The sequence below is a fragment of the Marmota marmota genome, unplaced genomic scaffold (genome assembly GCF_001458135.2).
Source record: "Marmota marmota marmota unplaced genomic scaffold, marMar, whole genome shotgun sequence".
Lineage (NCBI taxonomy): Eukaryota > Metazoa > Chordata > Mammalia > Rodentia > Sciuridae > Marmota > Marmota marmota.
This window is the reverse complement of record NW_026000283.1, coordinates 998,941-1,018,076: the sequence shown is the minus strand read 5'-3', so window position 1 is coordinate 1,018,076 and position 19,136 is coordinate 998,941. Positions and strand designations below refer to the sequence as shown.

Genomic DNA, 19,136 nt, shown 5'->3' with positions numbered 1-19,136 from the left:
GGAGAGAGGAGAGAGGAGGAGAGAGGAGATATCTCCACTCACCAGATACAAATATATAACCCAAAGCTACACCCCCAATTCTCACCTCCTCCAGCCATACCCCACTTGTCTTCAGTTACCACTCAATTAATCCCATCAGGTGATTAATTCACTTATTGGGTTAAGGCTCTCATAACCCAATAATTTCTTCCCTGAACCTTTTTGCATTTTCTCACATATGAGCTTTTGGGGACACCTCACATCCAAACCATAACAGTAACCAAATTCCAAGTCCCTTCAAGTCTCAAGTTGTCCAACATTGAGTTTTAGGGTATTTACTCTTTCACCCACCTCTCTGGTCAGCTATTCTTTCACTGCTTCATTTCTGGGCTGTGGTAGGGCCAACAGTTTCTGCCTAGATCTGCTCTGCTATCTTCTAAACCCTCTAACTCCTATGATAACTATTCTTCTTCTACTTCCTCTCGCTGCAAAGTTCTATATTCACCTTTTTGATCTTCTTTCTTTCTCTTGCTGTTCATAATCATTTATTCATATTCTCAGAGCTTCAGTCAACATCTCAACACCACATTTTTCTATTCTTTCAACTTTCTTGAATTGTGACTTGAATACAAATCTTTCCCTTTTCCTAACCATTTTCTATCTGAGGCCTATGTCATTATATAGTACAAATCAGTCCCATCCATCAGTCCATTATGTCAGTTATACTGCTATGGATTGAATTGTGTCTCCTTCATAAAAAAGATATGTTGAAGCTCTAAGAATGTGATTTTATTTGGGAACAGGGTATTTACAGAGGTAATGAAGTTACAATAAAGTCATTAGGGTGGGTCCTGATCCAGTATGATTGGTGTTCTTACAGAAAAGAGAAATTTTGGTAGAGAAAGAGATGCACACAGGAAGAATGCCATGTGAACACAAAGGCAGAGATTGGGGTATTACATGTCAAAGAATGCCAAAGATTTCTGCAAATAATCAGAAGCTAGGGGAGAGACACAGAACAGATTCTTCCTCACAGCTCTCAGAAGGAACCAGCTCTGCTGATACCTTGATCTTGAACTTCTCACCTCCCAAACTGTGAGACAATAAATACCTGTTACTTAAATCTCCCAATTTGTGGTACTTATGGGAGATTTAGTGAATATAACATAAATCCCCCACTTTCCCAGACTAGAAAGCCTACTCATTCCAGGATCTTCCTTCTTTTTCATCATTTATATCCTAATCTCATGCCAAAGATTTTAGTACATTCCTATAAAAATGACTCCCAACATCTTTAACCTTATATTCTCCATTGCTTCCTTTAATTCTACCTTTTCCCCCAGTTCCTATTGCCATCATTCTGTCCCAAACTTCATTTCACATCTCAAATCCTATAAAACCTTCTGGCTGGTCTTGCTTCATGTACAATTGTCTTCTAAAATGCACAATTCACATTACTTTCATTGTGTTAGTGCTATGCTCAAGATGTGCATACAGTCTCATATTGCCTACTTTACTAAATCTAAACCTGTCATTCATGGTCCCCCAGAATTTGGGCCCTTATTGCCCACTCAATGTTTTATCCCTCTATACACATCACACTTATTTCTGCCTTTGAACCCTGCTCTATTACTCATCCCCCATATCAGATGCTTTCTTACTTTTGTTCCTTTTATCCAAACCTGTTTACTTTTAATTCTCTGATGGATTTTCACCGTCTGTGAATACACTGGTCCACAGTGATATTTCTTGCCCTTGTTGCATTGCAATCAGTACTTTTTAGTTTAGAACCAAGTGATTATTTCTATTTTCAGTAGATTTACACACATTTGTATCTATATTTCCACTAGTTTACAGGACATATTGTTTGATGGTCAAACTCTTAAAGAGAGAATAATGGGAGGTGGAGGATTGGGGAGGAAAAATGAGATCAGATACCAAGGGAAAAGAAAACTTTCACTAGAATAATGAAGGAGAATTAGTCCAAGTCAACATTTTCCAAATAAGCTTTCTGGACCATCAGCATTTAAATCATTTAGGATGCCTAATAAGATGCTGATTCCCAGACACCAATAAAGACCTACTGGATCAGACTCTGCAGCCCAGAAATCTAAAATTTCAAGGGTAATTCAAATGATTCTTACACATACCAATTCTGAGAACCATTAGTCTAATTGAAGAAAGCAGACGATACATGCTGAAAGGGAACAGCTGCTTTACTGAGTACATGTATTTTCCATCATAGCTAACAATAGAATAAAATAATTTCACAATATCGTGATTTGCTTTGGTGTGATTGTCCCCCTTTGCTTTGAGCACAACAGTTCTTTTTTCCATGGAAAAAGTATTTCAAGTACTGCATCACAAATATGGGCTAAGACAGTGTCTGGAAGAAGAGAAATGTTTGCAGCACTCCAAGGAAAGGTAACTGGTTTTACTTTTTTGGGAGAAGTAAAATATAATCAGGGATACACTATAGGGTCCTGGAATTCAAATTTGGTAGCATAGAGAGAGAAGACAACAATTCTGAGACATAGTTGCTTAAGCTTTTAATTGGAACCTAGTGATAGCTAAAACATGTACCCGATTTAGATAAAAATGGAGAATACTCTCACTAGCTCACATTGAGCAGGATTTCTGCAGTTGAGTACTATAGAAGTGAGATAACAGAATTAGATACGATCGAGGGGAAGAAAAATGCACAAAAGTCCTTGAATTAAAATGAATTGAAACCTTCTGGGAGAAAAGCTATTTGGTAAGCTCCATTAAGTCTATTGTAGATAGCTTTATTTGACAAAGCAGCATCCTGGCATGTGGAACAGGAAAGAAAATAGCTATAAGATGATCTGTCAGGGAGTTTCCAGTCTCTAAACGAATAAGATTCTGTGCAGTAGCCAATACAGCTTTTAACTCTAAAGAGATACAGAAGCAAAATGCAATTATATAACCCTAGTAAGTGCATTCAATCTGAATCTCCCACACACCCTCCCCTCCCCCAATAACTCCTCAAACACTGCAATTTATCAAGTGGATGTTCAAAATTATGGTTGCATTTATTTCACAGAAACACTGGATAAACACTGTATACAATATTGTAGATACTGAGGTGGAGATGATTCTATAAATTATAGATTAACCAGCTATAAAACATCCAAGTTATACACTTAAATAATTTGAATAGCTCAATTACCATTAAAGTCTTTTGTGTACTTTGACTATAAATTTATAGTATTTATTTGCAGTAATTACTTTGCTATCCTGAAATGCCAACTAACCACTGATTACAAAGAGTTTACTTAATATACATAGTAGTTTGAATGTTCAGGGATCCAGAAGATGGCAAAAACAGAGGAAATTCAGATTTAACATCAAATGAATACCTCTTTAAAATCATGACTTGCTGTTTTCCTTTCCTTAAGAGTTTCTATTCATGGAGTAAAAATTCTAAGACCACTCAAGTGGATATAGTGTTTCTGACTTCAATATACAAGTACTGGAACCAGAAAACTCATATTTGAATTATAATCAACCAATCTCTTTTCACTCTGCTCCCTCACACACATCAGGGGCAGTATAGCACTGTATATCCAATATCTACCAGAGTACTTGGCATTTAACAGTTATTAGATGAATGAACTCACTTAACCATCACAAATCCTGGTTATATCATTTTTATAATGTACAGATTATAATGTGGAAGCTGAGGGTCAGTGGGGGAGAAGTCCCTCTCAGGTCAAGAAGGACAGAACAGGGGCTAGAACTGAGGTTTCTAACTAGTGCATTTTCCACTGTACCTTCTTATAATGTAACTCCTAAGATTGTCTGGAATGGTTTCCCTGAAAAGGCTGGTCTTCTGGCTGGTATTTTATATCTCCCCATGATAATCTTCCATCCAAGATGGTTCATTATGAAATTGAAGAGAAGAGTATTATCCTATTGTTCAAAAAGTTTGCACAATGGATCCTACTGGGGACTCATACCATGGCTTCTGTCTCACAGTGAGGTCCTAACTATATTAGGTTAAAGCAAAAGCCTTTACCCAGACAACTGTGGACTTCTCTTTGCAGAAGATATGTAGATTGTCATAAGTTACAGATATTTCTCTTTAACTTATGGACCTTCTTTTAACTTTGTGGCTTTTTAAATACAAATATTTAATTTTTATGCAGATATATTTATTAAAAATTATTTATTATTTCTTTTTTGTAGCCTTCACCTCAAATTATAAAACCAACTTCTTCTTTTCATGATTTCTTTTGGTGTATGTATTTTGTTAACATTTAAATCTATATCTGTTATTAATTTCAGTGTAAAGTCAAAGTGATGTAGTATTAACACATGGGCTCTCTCATGCTTTCTATTTCAGAACATGTTATTAACAAATTAAAACCAAAATACAGAACACTGCTGCCTAAATACCTGGTGCTTCTTGGGAAAAAACCACTTTTATTTAGGCATTTCAATGGAAGATTGGGATAAATGAAAACCACAGAAAATCCTATAGACACAATGGTGATATTTAACTAAAGGCCCCATAAATTATTTCTATTTGATGTCCAGTCTTGTGGGTTGATGCCCATATCTTACTTTGTGTTAAAGGTTTAAAAATATTGCCCCAAAAGATGTTTGCTAAATAAAACAAAACAAACATTTTTACCTGATTCTTCAGTTTCTTTGGTTTCTGTTGTTTCTTCTATTTCATCATCAGACATTTCCATTTCTTCTTCTCGCCTGATTCCCATTAATTCATCATTGTGAATGTTGCGAATTTCCTAAGGTTAAAAAGTATGCTTTTAAGGTAGGAAAGCCTTAATAATGTTGAGGAAATGAGTAGAGTTAAAAATAATATAAAGCAGCTTTTTTGGACATATTTTTAAAATCTCAGCATTCTTTAGGCAAAGGCAAAAGAGCATATTGAGACAAAACAGTCTTATTAGAGAAAGCACACTTGGGTATACTGTGTCTTGCACTGAGCTTTCTTTGCAGACCCAGAGCTCTGACAGTCTATGATTCTTATTTCCCTCCCACATTAGAAATTGCTTTTGGACATGAAAGGCTCCTCATCTCTTACTCATGCAGATTTCTGGACTTTTTCTTAAGGTTTTGCCATTTTCACCTTCCCATGTTGGACACTTTAATTTTGCTGCTTGCCATCCTTTTCCCTCTCCTCTTACAGTTTTACTCGACAGAATTCTTAATTGAATTCTTGAAGCTTTAGAAGTTATGGTAAAAATGAGCTGTCAGGAGTAAACTCCTCCCAGACCAACCCTCTCATAGATAATAACTATAATCTTTGAACAAAAACACAAAACAAACCAAAACCTGTAACTCCTCGATGTCTTTGGAGAGTCAACAAAAGCAGGCATATTTTGAAGAGGAGCTGACACTTGGAGGAAGAGAACAGCACAGGATGAGTCTCAATTTTTAAAGGGCCTTTTAGTCTGAGAGCAGACCAGAGTTAGCTATTCACAGGGTGGCTATATTTGTAATAAACAACCCAGTATTTGTGGTCTAAATAACTCAAAGAGAGAGGTCAAGGCAATGACAGGCACTAGAAAATGAGGAGGGTATTTCAAAAGGAGAAAATGAGAGAGAAAGAGAGGGAGAGAGGGAGGGAGGGAGGGAAGGAGGGGGAGGGAGAGAGAGAATGAGAATGAGAATGAATGAGAGTATGCAAGATAGTGAGCACTTCAAATTGTGTATATGAGATCTGTTCAAATTTTTGCATGGCCTCTCATCCATGAGAGCACAGGAATTTTCCACACAGCATAGCTAAGATTAAAATCTCTGAAATGACGTTTTAAAAAAATACTTTTTATAATTGTAGATGGATACAATAACTTTATTTTATTTATCTATCTTTAAGTAGTGCTGAGGATCGAACCCAGGGCTTCACATGTGCTAGGCAAGCACACTATCACTGAGCTATAACCCCAGCCTTGAAATGATATTTAAGCTGCCACCCAAAAGACAGGATTTCCAGCTTGAATTGAAAAAAACAAATTCACCATTAAAACAAAACAAGATCAACAGTTTTAGAAGGACCTAACAAAATTTAGAATCTTTAAAACATAATATTCATACTTATTCAGGACAATGTCCAAAATACTTGATATATGAATAACTATGATGAGATGGTCCATTTCCAAGAGGAAGGATAATCAGCAGAAACCAACTTTAAAATAATGCAGATGTGGTAATTAACAGACAAAGAATTGAATTAAACCAGCTATTATAACTATGTTCAATGATATAAAGGAAATATGCTCACAATGAATAAAAAGATAGGGAATCTTGGTAGAAGGTCAAAAACTTTAAAAATGAGTCAAAAGTTCTGGATCAAAGGTTCTCTTGTATGAAAATAAGAAAGCCAAGAGTGGTTTGTCTGGAAATTTAAAAAGTAAAAAAAAAAAATCTTTTTCTGATATGTATTATATTTTCTGTATTTCTTTTATATAATTGAGTATAGATATAATAGCTGTTTTAATTCCTTATCTGCTGATTATCACATCTGGGTAATTCTAAAATTGAAAAAACACAATACCCAAAATAAAAATAATTGGATGAGCCTAAAAGTAGAATAGAGATGGCAGAATAAAGAGAGAACTTAAATATAGAATAATACATATGTGTTCAATTTGAAGAACATGAGAAAATATATACAGCTAAAAAGATAGATGTCCATAAAATATACAATTTTATAATATATACATATATATTAAAAATTTTAAATAACAGAAGCTCAGAGAATTGTCTGCTTGCACTGATTACTCAAAGGTCTAACCTACATGTAAATGAAATTCCAGAGAGAATGATTTGAAAATATGTGAAGAAATAATGGTTGATAGCTTCTCAAATCTGATGAAAGACACCAATCTACATATTCAAAGAGATCAGTTAATTCCAAGTGGGATATGCGTGGAGAAAAGGATGTCTAGGAACAAGAGAAAAGAGAAATTCTTGAAATCAGAGGAAAACACAACATTATATAGAGAGGAATAATTTCAATAATTTTCATTTCTTTCAGAAATGATAAAACCAAGAAGTCAGTGGAATATTATCTTTAAAGTTTAAATAAAAATATTCATTTGTTCAGAATTCTGTATGCAGAGAAAAAGATAAGTATATTTTTCAAACAAAAGTAAATGTAAGAATTCATCACCAAGAGACCTGTACTATAGAAAATGCTGAAGAAAGTTTTTCATGCTTTAGAGACAAGCTACCTGATATATATAAAGCTCTTCAGGAAGACATGAAGAACATTACAAATTATCAAGATCACACTGGAAAAGTCACATTAGAAAAAGTAAACATGGTAACTGTGCATTTTGGAGCAGCTCAAAATCATTTAAAGGCTACTTAATGCCTGTCAGAGGCCCCTTAGTTCTGAGTTGCAAATTCCTTGCCTAGATTGACCCCTACTAGGTTTCATACAGAAAGTATCCAAAGCTGTCTGGTAAAAATTGTCACCATTTGTGGGGATTATATATATTTAAAATGGATTTCTTAATAATTAACGCTGCAATTAGTCACTATTCCAATTAGTCACTATTCCACTATTCCATTATTTCTCCTTTTTTATTCCTCTTATCAAGAAAAAATAATGATTTCTATTTCAAGTTAAGTTTTCATTAAATAAGAGGTCCTTTAAAAGGTGAGCTATTCAGTATCATTGCAAAATTAAGAAGTAATAGACGGGGCTGGGATTGTGGCTCGGCGGTAGAGCTCTCGCCTAGCACAGGTGGGACCCGGGTTCGATCCTCAGCACCACATAAAAATAAAGGCATTGTGTTGTGTTCATCTATACCTAAAAAATAAATATTTTTAAAAAAGTAGTAGTAGAAAAATCAGATGCTAATATAGCATCTTCCGTGTACTGCAGGTGTATTATTTTAAATAGAATAAAATAATGACTAGCTTGAGAAAAATGAACTTTAAACATCTGTGTCATAAGAGAGATTTATTATGTCTTATTCCAACTCATCGCACAGAGAAAAATAAAGGAATTTCTTATTGCTGTGACTCATTGTATCTCAGGAGACTGAATTTCAGTTATCATCAGAGCTGTTACTGGAAAGGTGATTATAATGAGGTTTGACATTGGCAAATTACAGTATTGTACAACTTACTGCATGAGGAAAAGTTGTGGCTTTCTAGATGACTAACAAAAATGTACACCGTCAGAGGGTATAAACAGAGATCAACTCTCAATTCACACGTGTAACACAACCCTGGGAATGTTAGTGTTTCCCAGAAGGATTATGTTCCTTCTAGGGAAATATCCAAGGGCAGGAAAATATGAGAACTAAGATACTTCCTGTAGCTGCTCAGCATCCACAAAACATTTTTGTGCTTCTAGCTGACAAGAAACCATAATCTCTTCTTAGAAATATAAAAAGTTCAGTCACTACGTGATATGGCTTATCTAGATGTCTTTCACAACTTCAAAACTCCCTAGAAATATAACAGACTTAGGGGCAAATTTTACCTAAATGCTTCAAAATACTCTAGAAACAAGAATTACCATTTGATTTAGCAGACAATGAAATGAGGGTAAGAAAAAAAGGAAGTTTGCTCTAAGTTGTTCAGTTAAGTGAATTAGCAGAGCTCAGAGTCCTCTACCCACTAGACAACTGTTGAAAGCTATAAAGAAAGACTCATAACATTATTCTTCTATAAATAACCAATACTAAGTCACACAAATGGTATAAAAGCAAAGAGAACAGCAGAGATTATGGGGTACCATACTAAAGTGAAGTCATAGGAATCATTTAGTAAATGACTATACCTCCAAGAAAAATGAGTGAGATCGTAATTCTTTGAAAACCTTACCATTATAGCATTTTATAGTTAAGATACCCATTTTCTGCATTCTCTGGTTAGATAAGAAAAGCTCTACTTTGGGAAGCACACCCTAACCAATACCTTCAGAGTGAGGGGTTATAAGGTGGCATGTGTCTGGAAAAGGTGCTTTACCTAGATCAGACATAGGTATATAAAAGGAAAGGATTCTAAGCCACTGAAGTACAGACAGAAAAGGAAATTGCTACCTCTCAGTTTTTCTAGAGCTGAAACTAAAAGAGCACCAATGCCATGCAAAACCATTTTTGGGAATTTGCGTATGTAAATCTCTACCAGAAAACAACCAAGTCACGACACTAACAGTACATCAAATAAGGTAAGATGGCTCTTCTAAAGATTTTATGCTACTTTATTGCCCATTGTAGATATTTGCTATCATTCAGTTCAATAGTAAATTGTTAGTGATTTCTGAAATGGCACAATACTGTCTTTACATCTGTTTTAATAGTTACTTTTTCAGAAGCTTAGAAATTCCTACTGCTCCACAATGGACAATGAAATGTACTTTCAGATGGAATTAAATTGAAACCCAAGACAGAGGGAAGTGCCTGAAAAGAACTACTTTTTCACTAGCTGGTGTTTTTGATTTATTATAAAGTAAGCAAATTATAATTAATTACACATTAATTATCTAACAATAGTTTCACAAAAATTTATGTGGAATTAAATTCATCTTATTTATATTTTTTGATAGTAACATGATTACCAGAAAAATCAACATTCCTTATTAAATTTGTAACAAGATTCTACTTACCTGGATTTTCAACATTAACAGGAAACTTGGCAGGGAAAGGGTCATGAGGGAATGAAAAGGAGCAGAGGACAGGGAGATAGCTTTCTATACTTATATTAGCAATTTGATTCTGAGGTATCATTTAATATAATGAAGCAAAGCACAAACACAGGTACTTGATCAATGTCTATTGTATGATATATAATGAAAATACAAATTAGGATGATTCAAATTGGGTTATAATTTTTTTTTTTTTTTTGTAGCTGAAAGCCAACAGCCAATGTTAGTGCAAATGTGTCCTAAAACGAGGGTATGTGGATGGTTGGAATGTCTGTCTGCAAACAGTTCTTCAGAGTTTGGAATGGTAGGCCTGCAAATCTAGAGAGAAAGTTATTTTATCAATCATAGTATTTCATCAGGCCCCTTTTCCTCTGGCCCAGTGGTATAAAATCTGATATTAGGGAGGATGCAAGGGACTATCTCTTCAGTTTCTCCTGCTGTGGCTCTAGTTTTTATATATCATCCAAGGTCTAGCCTTTGGTGTAGGGCATGCTTCAGAGACACAAAAATTTTTAATGATTCTGTAGAAAAAAAGAGTTTCAATGAAAGAGACAAATGCTAGTAGTCACTGTGGATACTAACTTTCAGTAAGGGGTGGGACTTCAGCCTTCTCTTACTACCCTTTACAACTGTATTTGCAGGAAACCCACACACATATAAATCAGGACAGTAAAGACATATTAGCAAATTAGTTTGCCTGACATATGCTGCCAAAGTTAGTGCTTGAACTCCCCAAAGGTGGGGCCTTTTCCTTCTTGCTCCATACCCTGTCTCTGGGCAGAGTAAGGCAGTGTTGGCTGCTCGTAGAAGGATGACAATGAAACAAATAACAGATATTTTATGACATGAGGAGGTGACCAACTGACTTTTCCCCAAAGACAACTGGTGAAAAGGTTAAGCACCAGAAATTTCTACCATGATGAAATGCCTGACACATAAGTTGGCTAATAGGGTGCATAGCTCTCACTTCTCTTCAGGCCCAGAGAAATGTCCATCTCACTGGCACAGCTATCTCTACTGTGAACGTCATTAAACTCAAGTATATTCCTACCACATAGGTAGACTTGATATATAACTAATAGATCCCTAACAAATAATATCCATGGGGAATATTTTATTACAATGCAGTTTACAAAAGGGTCATAGCCTGGAGGCCATTGCTCTAACCAGAGGCTCCCTTCCTTCTATAAAATGGCAACATTGTACTAGCAGGGCTTGCTTTAAAGGGTGCAGCTGGTCATATATCTTCTTCTAACCCTAGGAGGGATACAAATATATGTGTATTGAAGGGAAGGAGGAGACACTATAGATTGATTTAATCCCCAACCTGAAAGCCAAACTATTCTAACATCTAAAACTTTTTGAGGGCTGTTGTGATGCCATAGTAGAAGATTCCACTCCTATCTCATGTGACAGGTTGCAATCAAAATGCAGGTACACTATTGTATAAAATTACCTTTAAGCTATGTGTATAAAGTGCATATAAAGTATAAATGAATTTTCTATTTAGACTTAGGTCCCATCCACAGGAAATCTCATGTATTCACAAATATCCCCAAATCTGAAAAAAACTCAAAATATGAAACACTTTGGCTCCAACACTTTGGATAAGGGATACTTACCTTGTACTACTTTTCTACAATTGTTAAGACACTGAGCATTTTTTGTTCAACCTTTATTCTTCTTAACTAATGAGTTCAGATATTTGAAATTTAGTGTACAAAACTCCACTTCTTCTCTTGACCATTTTCATTCCCCTATTAGCTCCCAGAGGGCAAAGACTATTTCATCCTGTGTTACTTGTTACAATGCCTGAGACAGAGAAAGTACTCAGTAAACCTTTGAATCCCAATGTTGAGTTTTGTTTGCAGAGGATCAACAACCTGAGTTAGCCCTGAAATTCTAAACTCACTTTGTGCTACAGTAGGACAGCTGTTTCCTTTTTTTGCTCCTAATTGTTTTTAATAAGTAAAGATGCTATTGGCTTTTTATGGCCCTACCCATTCATTGGACAGATGTCTTCAGGGATTTCTCTCTCAAATGACTCCCATATCCCTTTGCTGTGCCAGAACTGATGGCTGAGAGACTGTCATCAATTTATGAATGGAGTTTGGATCATGTTCTTCTAAATGTTCTTCATGGCTTTTGAACTGTTCCTACACAAATTGTCTCATATATTCTCATGAAGGACACAGTGAAGAGATCATTGCCTTCATTTTAAAGGTTAGGAATCAAAGGCTCACCTAGGTTAAATCACTTTGTACCAGAGCTCAGAGTGAGAATTTTTAGTTCACTTGCTTGTTATGTAATTTCATGTGAATCACTTAACATTTCTACATTTCAGTATTACATGTAAAACATGGATTCTATATCTACTCAGTATCCCTTATCAAGTTGTTAATAATTAGGTGAAATGCTATTTACATTTTCAAACTATTTACACATTTCTTAACTCATTTAATTTTGTAAGAGTGGTTTCATTATTTCCAATTTACAAATGGAGAAATAGAGACTGAGAAAGGCTGAATAACATGTTCAATATGCACAGCTACAAACATAGCAGAGCTGAGATTTGAACTCATGATTGACTTTAAGTCTAATACTCTTTCCACTATACCATTTCTAACATGAGCCTACGTAGGTGAAATAATCAATGTGAATGTGCCACATAAATGTAAGTATCAGGGGTAGGGGATGTAGCTCAGTGGTAGAGCACCTGCCTAGCATGAGCAAGGTCCTGAATTTCATTCCCAGCGCCACAAAAAGTAAATGTTTTATAAATGATATGTAATTGTTAAAAAATATGACTACCTGCATTGATAGATACAATGAAATTGTTACCAGACTGATAAAGAGTACCCAGAAATGAAGTTGCTGCATATATAGATTGAAATATATCAGGACTGGGTAAGGAAGCTGCCCACAGGAACAGAAGAATTCATGGCATATATAACACCATTTCCAAAGGTAGATCAGTGAAAACAAACTCCCATTTTTAAAAAATATTTATTTTTTGTAGTTGGACACAATAAATTTATTTTATTTATTTATATGTGGTGCTGAGGATGGAACCAAGGGCCTTGCATGTGTGAGGCAAGCACTCTACTGCTGAGCCATAACCCCAGCCCCTCCCTTCTTGTTTTTTTTTTTAAGAGAGAGAGAGAGAGAGAGAGAGAGAGAGAGAGAGAGAGAGAGAGTTTTTTAATATTTTTTTTTTTTTTTAGTTTTCGGTGGATACAACATCTTTATTTTATTTTTATGTGGTGCTGAGGATTGAACCCAGTACCCTGCGCATGCCAGGCGAGTGCATTACCACTTGAGCCACATCTCCAGCCCCCCATCTTGGTTTTTAATCTTGGAATTCAGAATAGCAACCTAATGACATCATATATATTATAGTGTTAAGCTAAAACTGTTAATTGAGCATTAGCAGAGAGGTGTGACAACCTTAATCTGAAATGAAAATCCTCTGTTACCTTTAAATCTGCTACCTCTAAAGATGGCTAAACAGGTTTGATAAGAGAAGCTTAGAAATTTTCTTTTTTTCCAATGTAACACCAGTTAGCTTCTAGTCTCAATTGTCAAGACACTCCAATAAATGTTAAGACAGCCTTAATATTACTAACACTAGAAACACAGGTGTAATTATTGTTGTGCTCAAGAATAGCTAGTTTAGAGAATTAAACTTATAATTATCCCAGATACACTTTCACTACTAAGGTTTCCAGCCAGCAGAATGCATTCAAGACAACACACATACATTTATTCCCCTTTTGACAGCAGGTGTTCTGGACACCGTGACAGGCTATAGGATATGTCTTAGTCTTTCATTAGGGCCTTGTTGTGACCGTGGGAGCTTGGCACTATTTAATTCTGGCTAAATTCCAAATCAATAACTTGTTAAAGAAAGAAAGTATCCCCCTGAGGAGCTACCAGAGTAAAAAGTTACCAACCTCAGCTTGTTTGCACCAAACGCTGATGTTTTTACGCTGGGCTTTTGTGAAGTGGTCCCATGCCTTCTGTTTGGAGGCAGAATGGTAAACAGCCACTATCTGCTCAACTGCAGCATCAAATCAGCATTTGGATCAGGCCGGAGTATCATCCAGGGATGGCAAAAGACAGGAGGAGAGAAATAAAAGAGAAACATTAGGCTTTTTGTGTCTTTTTGTTATAACACTGTACTAGGCCATGGTTGAACTTGGAACAGGTTATGTGTGCTGGCTATGATTTTAAAGGGGACTCAAAGAAAGAGACATCAATATATAGAAAGAAAAAAAAAACAGAACCCCCAGGGTTTGAGATGAAATGATAGCTTAAGTTTTAATATAAACAGTGTGTATTTATTCAGACAAGAGAGGTAAGAGACACGGTAAACGTGCTTTAGTTTAGTACTTGTGTTTAGTTAGTATACTGACCTTACATACTGCAGAAACAAACTGTACCAGCAACTTCTACCACTGAGTTCTTTCATTAACTAGCCCTTTTAAATAATCTGGGATGCTTCACTTCAATAGAATTTTCCTTTCACTATTCTGAGGTATATTTAATCAGAATCATCAAATCAAAACCTAAGATGGACTGCCTATTTTAAGGATACCTAAACAGACTTGTTGACTGGAAAATGTAAGTTTTATGGAAGAAGACTGTGTAAGTGCAGTCCCAGAGAGTATTATTCAGGGTCTCTTAAAATGTTAAATGGAGAAATATGTACAAATATTCTAGGGCTTTATCTTAATCAGTTCAAGAGAGGGGAAGCTTAGATATGATATGAATGACAATTCTGGAGAAAGAAAAGCAGGACAAGAGCCCCTGATAGGCTGGGGTGTTCACTAAGAAAATCTGGAGGTACTGTTTTTTTATAGCCCAGTTTGCACTGTCATCTAGTGAGTTAAGGATTTATATTCCTATAATACTTGCTGCTCTCTTTTTCTACTTATTCTGAAGTCCTGAAGACATACATTTTCACTTCCTGGGTTTTATGCCCATATATACTTCCAAATACAAGTGGAAAATGGAACAATTCCTTAATCCCAATTATATACAAAGAAAGTGTAGCAAGTATAGGAAGAGTGGACCATAACTGTTTAAAACTCAAAGTATAAAACTGCACCCTTATTCTTAAGGTGAGTGTAGTTCCTTACTGAAAATTTATGAGTGTGTAATTTTGTAAGATAGTGAACAAAAAATGACTTGACAATTTATCTATTTTATCTCATTTAGGAAAACTTGAAAAGGTTTAAAGTGGTACTTAGAAAATGCCCATTTCAATGGCTTTTCACCCTGTCACAGTGTCTATTGTATTCAGAAAAGGCAGTGGAAGAGAAGAAACTAAATATAAAACATAGAAGTAGCAAATTTGTTTTTTATTCAATCACATCTTAGGAATTATAATTTTTATCATTAAAAGGCCATAAAAAGCTTATTAAAATAATGACAATGAGGCAAATATGAAGAAAAACAGTTTTAAAATGCTGACACATGACTACTATTCAGGAGACTGAGGGAAGAGGATCACAAGGAACTTAATAATAAAATTAAAATAAAACTTAAAATAAAACTCAAAATACAAATTTTTAAACAGGCTGGAGAGGCAGCTCAGTGGTAAAGGTCCCCTGAGTTCAATTCCCAAACCTCCCCCCAGAAAAACACTAATGCTATATCCTAATGTCAGCAATAAAATACCACCCCCTTCACTGAAGCTTGGTACTATTAAGTACAGAATGTGGTCTAAGTATCAGTATTTCTAAGGATCTGAAGTAGATACACCAGAGGAAATGAAAATAGAAGATGCTCACATGAATCCTGTGAAACTAGAGCTTTGGTGTTTGGCAATACAAAGAGAGCACGAGGTGGTGGAGGAAGATAGCCTTGCTCCTTAACACAGGATGATGGCTCTATAGGCCTGGGCTCCCATGAGAACAAGTGGTGACTAAGGGAAGCACCCTCTCACCCTTCCAGAAGAACTCTTCACTTCTACTCACATTGAATGAGAATTCCAGAAAGGGCCTGCTTGAACTTCTCCTTTGCTTCTTCCATATCTTTCTCATGGGCAGCTTTCTCATTCACCAGGCGGCGGACATGGCTGTTGGCTGACTGGATCATGGAGTAGAAGTTGTTGGCACTGCGGCGGTTCACCTCTCCTCGCTCTATCCAGGTGAGCAAGGTCTGCACAGCTTCTGAGAATTTGGAATCATCTGAAAAAAAGAGTTTATTTTTAGAATTATCAAATGCAACCTAATCTCCATTAAAATATTTTCCCAACATGCTGCCAAGGCGGTCATCATGGCTTTTTGGCAGTCATGGTTTAGTAAATTGCTGAGGATGAGGAGCTACACGCGCACACACATGTGCACTGCACATAAAGGGCAGGCAGGCAGAAAGGCAGAAATAACAAAAGCCTCCAAAAGTACTTAGATTGGCTGTAGGTTATTTCAGAAATGTAATTGTTTGTTGTTTCCTTAACAAAATTTTTCTACACTGGGGTGTACCTCAGTAGCAGGGTGCATACATGCTTAAATCCTGGGTTAATTCCCAGCACCAAAAAAAAAACAAGACATTTTTCTGCACAGATACTATAATTTTCATGTACTGTAAATTGCCTAACTTTTCGGAGTGTGTGTGTGTGTGTGTGTGTGTGTGTATGTACACACCTGCATGCTTGCATGAGAGATGAGGGGAATGAGAATGAGCTATGAGTTAGCAGTGAGGCAACTTCAGAATTCTCTAATCCTGTTTTAACAAGGAAAAATAAACATGAGTCCTGAGTTTAACTTCATGTTGACATTAACTTTACCCAGGATCCATGGAATTATAGTGTTGAAAGGGGCCTTAGGAAGGAGGTAAATGGGCAATTCTTTAGGTATAAACATATCTTTGACCTTTTATAACATCACTCCTGCATGTAATCCATAGCTCTAGGCCTTCCTCTCAGTCCCAGTCCCAGTCTATTTTGATGCAGTTCATTTTATTTCTGTATTTCTTCACATTCTTTTTCTCTTGCTGGAAGAATCCTCAAAGTAGATGTCTGCAGCTAGTTAGGAGTTATTCTCTGATGTTAAGATATTAGCTCAGATCTTCCAAAGCTTCTGGTTCAGCTCCCTGAAACCCATTTATGCACTCTGCTATTACAGACTCCTGAGAGGGAAAGTCCATTAGCATCCCATTGAATCCCCATTCTAGGGCTTCACATCCCTCTCTGGCCAGAAACCCTTCTGTCAAGTGGAAGTATCTCTCACTGCAATTTGAACTTCTTGCCTCTTGCTCTTTTTTCATTGAAGGCATAAAATAGGAGGTCAGCCTTCTCTTTATACCAGCTTTTCATTTCATTACTTGGATACAGTCTTGATGTTGATGCTCAGTTTTTTGTTTCTCTTGAGGGCCACACTACCAGAAAATTCTTTTTTTTGTATGTTTGTTTTTCACTGAAACTGACTTGTTTGGTATCATGTGAATAGGCAAGTCTTGGAGCTGGCATCTTATCAATGCCTTCAGCCATCCCAATTTTTCAAAATGTACGATTATTTCTGTGTCTTTATTCTAGATTCTATATTTTCTGCTTTTTACTTTGCAAGAAGTTTAAATCAACCCAAAGAGAACTGATTTCTTAAAAGTGTGAGTCACTTAGAGTATGTCATGTAAACAAGTTTGGTGAGTGAGACCTATTTAGAGAGTGGAATTAGCAGGATCTTGCTGAGCTGAGAGCACAATAAGGAAGCAAATTCATACCATTAGAGCTGGGTTGGAGTCACCAATAAGATCAGTGGGACATCAGCATTCATTCAATAAAATCAACTATACTCAGAAAATGAGAGACTGGTTTGACCTACTATGAAGAGAGCAGGCAGGTTGATTAATGTTAAATTAGCAAAATGGCTTTGAGAATCAAGCAAGAGGAACATGAATCAAAACTAAAGGAAAAGCAATCTGACTTAGCAATGTCTGGAAGTTTCCATAGCCTCTGTGTGAAATAAATTGGCCCTTTTAAGAGATTAAAAAAGTCTTCCTTTAGTAATTTGTGGCTAAGTCTTTGAGTAATCTAAGAAAAATGTACACTGTGACTACTTCCGTGCCTTCATTTTCTCATCTTTAAAATGAGGATTTTTACCAGGGTTTATTAGGGTCACATCAAATTATATCATGCTGATTCACTCATTCAATTTAGAATTCAAAGCTTACTTGCATCTACTATGAACGAGGGCATGTACAGGTTCCCAGTGATGAATCACACCTAATAGTCTTTGATGTGGAAAGTGGGAAAACCGTATTTCTTAGTCATCTAATGCCTACAGGGGAAAACACTATCCCTTGAGACAATGAAGAAGCAGAGACATAGGTGGCATGGACAAATTTCCTGGATCTTGAATTACTAGGTACAGCTCTCTATCAGCAAGGCTCCAACACAAGAAATGCTCAGAATCCACGTGTGGGATATTCAAAGGGTAACCGCAAATAATACAATGATATTTATTACAATTTCCTAAAGAAAAGAATTCTTTTAATCATGAAACTTGAATGCCTCTATACCTTTTAGTTTTTCAGCAACAATGCTGCATTCATGATCTGAATAGTGAACCACTGGGGGTGGGGATGGAGGGCGCAGTCTTTCTTCTTCCATCCGTCTCCGGTGGCGCTCCTCTCTAGCTAGCATGCGCTGTTTACACTCCCACTCATACAGGTCATCTCGAGCCTGTGCAAAATCAACGTGCAGCCGGCCTGTATCCTTTTTGTCAGTACTAGAACCCAGGCGAATTCGGTAACCTAAGTTTGAGTGGAAAGGGGAGAGAACAGCAGACTAGTAAGCACAAGTTCAGTGTTTCAGGTGTGGTTACAGCACTTCCAAGTGACCACAAAATCCCCAATTCTCTATTTCATGATTATATATGCTACCAAGGTGAATCACCAAAAGACAAATTGCAATGTCATCTCCAATAACTATTTACTATTCTGTTGGGTTAGTCCTGTTTTTATTTTTTATTTTTTAGTTATACATGGGCACAATATTTTTATTTTATTTTTAAATTTACTTTTATGTGGTGCTGAGGATCGAACCCATGGTCTCACACACGAGAGGCGAGAAAACTACAGACCAATATCTCTAATGAACCTAGATGCAAAAATCCTCAATAAAATTCTGGCGAATCGGATACAAAAACATATCAAAAAAATTGTGCACCATGACCAAGTAGGATTCATCCCTGGGATGCAAGGCTGGTTCAATATACGGAAATCAATAAATGTTATTCACCACATCAATAGACTTAAAAATAAGAACCAAATGATCATCTCGATAGATGCAGAAAAAGCATTCGACAAAGTACAGCATCCCTTTATGTTCAAAACTCTAGAAAAACTAGGGATAACAGGAATATACCTCAATATTGTAAAAGCAATCTATGCTAAGCCTCAGGCTAGCATCATTCTGAATGGAGAAAAATTGAAGGCATTCCCTCTAAAATCTGGAACAAGACAGGGATGCCCTCTATCACCACTTCTGTTCAACATA

At 36.2% G+C, this 19,136-nt stretch overlaps 1 protein-coding gene across 10 annotated transcripts in view; it reads right to left on the bottom strand.

Moving 5' to 3' along the window:
• The window catches only part of Enox2 (ecto-NOX disulfide-thiol exchanger 2), a 312,495-nt gene that overhangs the window by 48,369 nt on the left and 244,990 nt on the right, over positions 1 to 19,136 (bottom strand). For 9 of the 10 annotated variants that reach the window (XM_048797094.1, XM_048797089.1, XM_048797087.1 and 6 more), the window contains 4 exons: positions 18,158 to 18,391; positions 15,616 to 15,828; positions 13,588 to 13,694; positions 4,637 to 4,751 (listed from right to left, as the gene is read on the bottom strand). In XM_048797094.1, the coding sequence (XP_048653051.1) occupies positions 4,637 to 4,751; positions 13,588 to 13,694; positions 15,616 to 15,828; positions 18,158 to 18,391 (669 nt within the window). Of the gene's footprint in view, positions 1 to 2,201; positions 2,892 to 4,636; positions 4,752 to 13,587; positions 13,695 to 15,615; positions 15,829 to 18,157; positions 18,392 to 19,136 lie in introns of those variants that run through there. The other variant, XM_048797093.1, reaches the window with a different exon arrangement.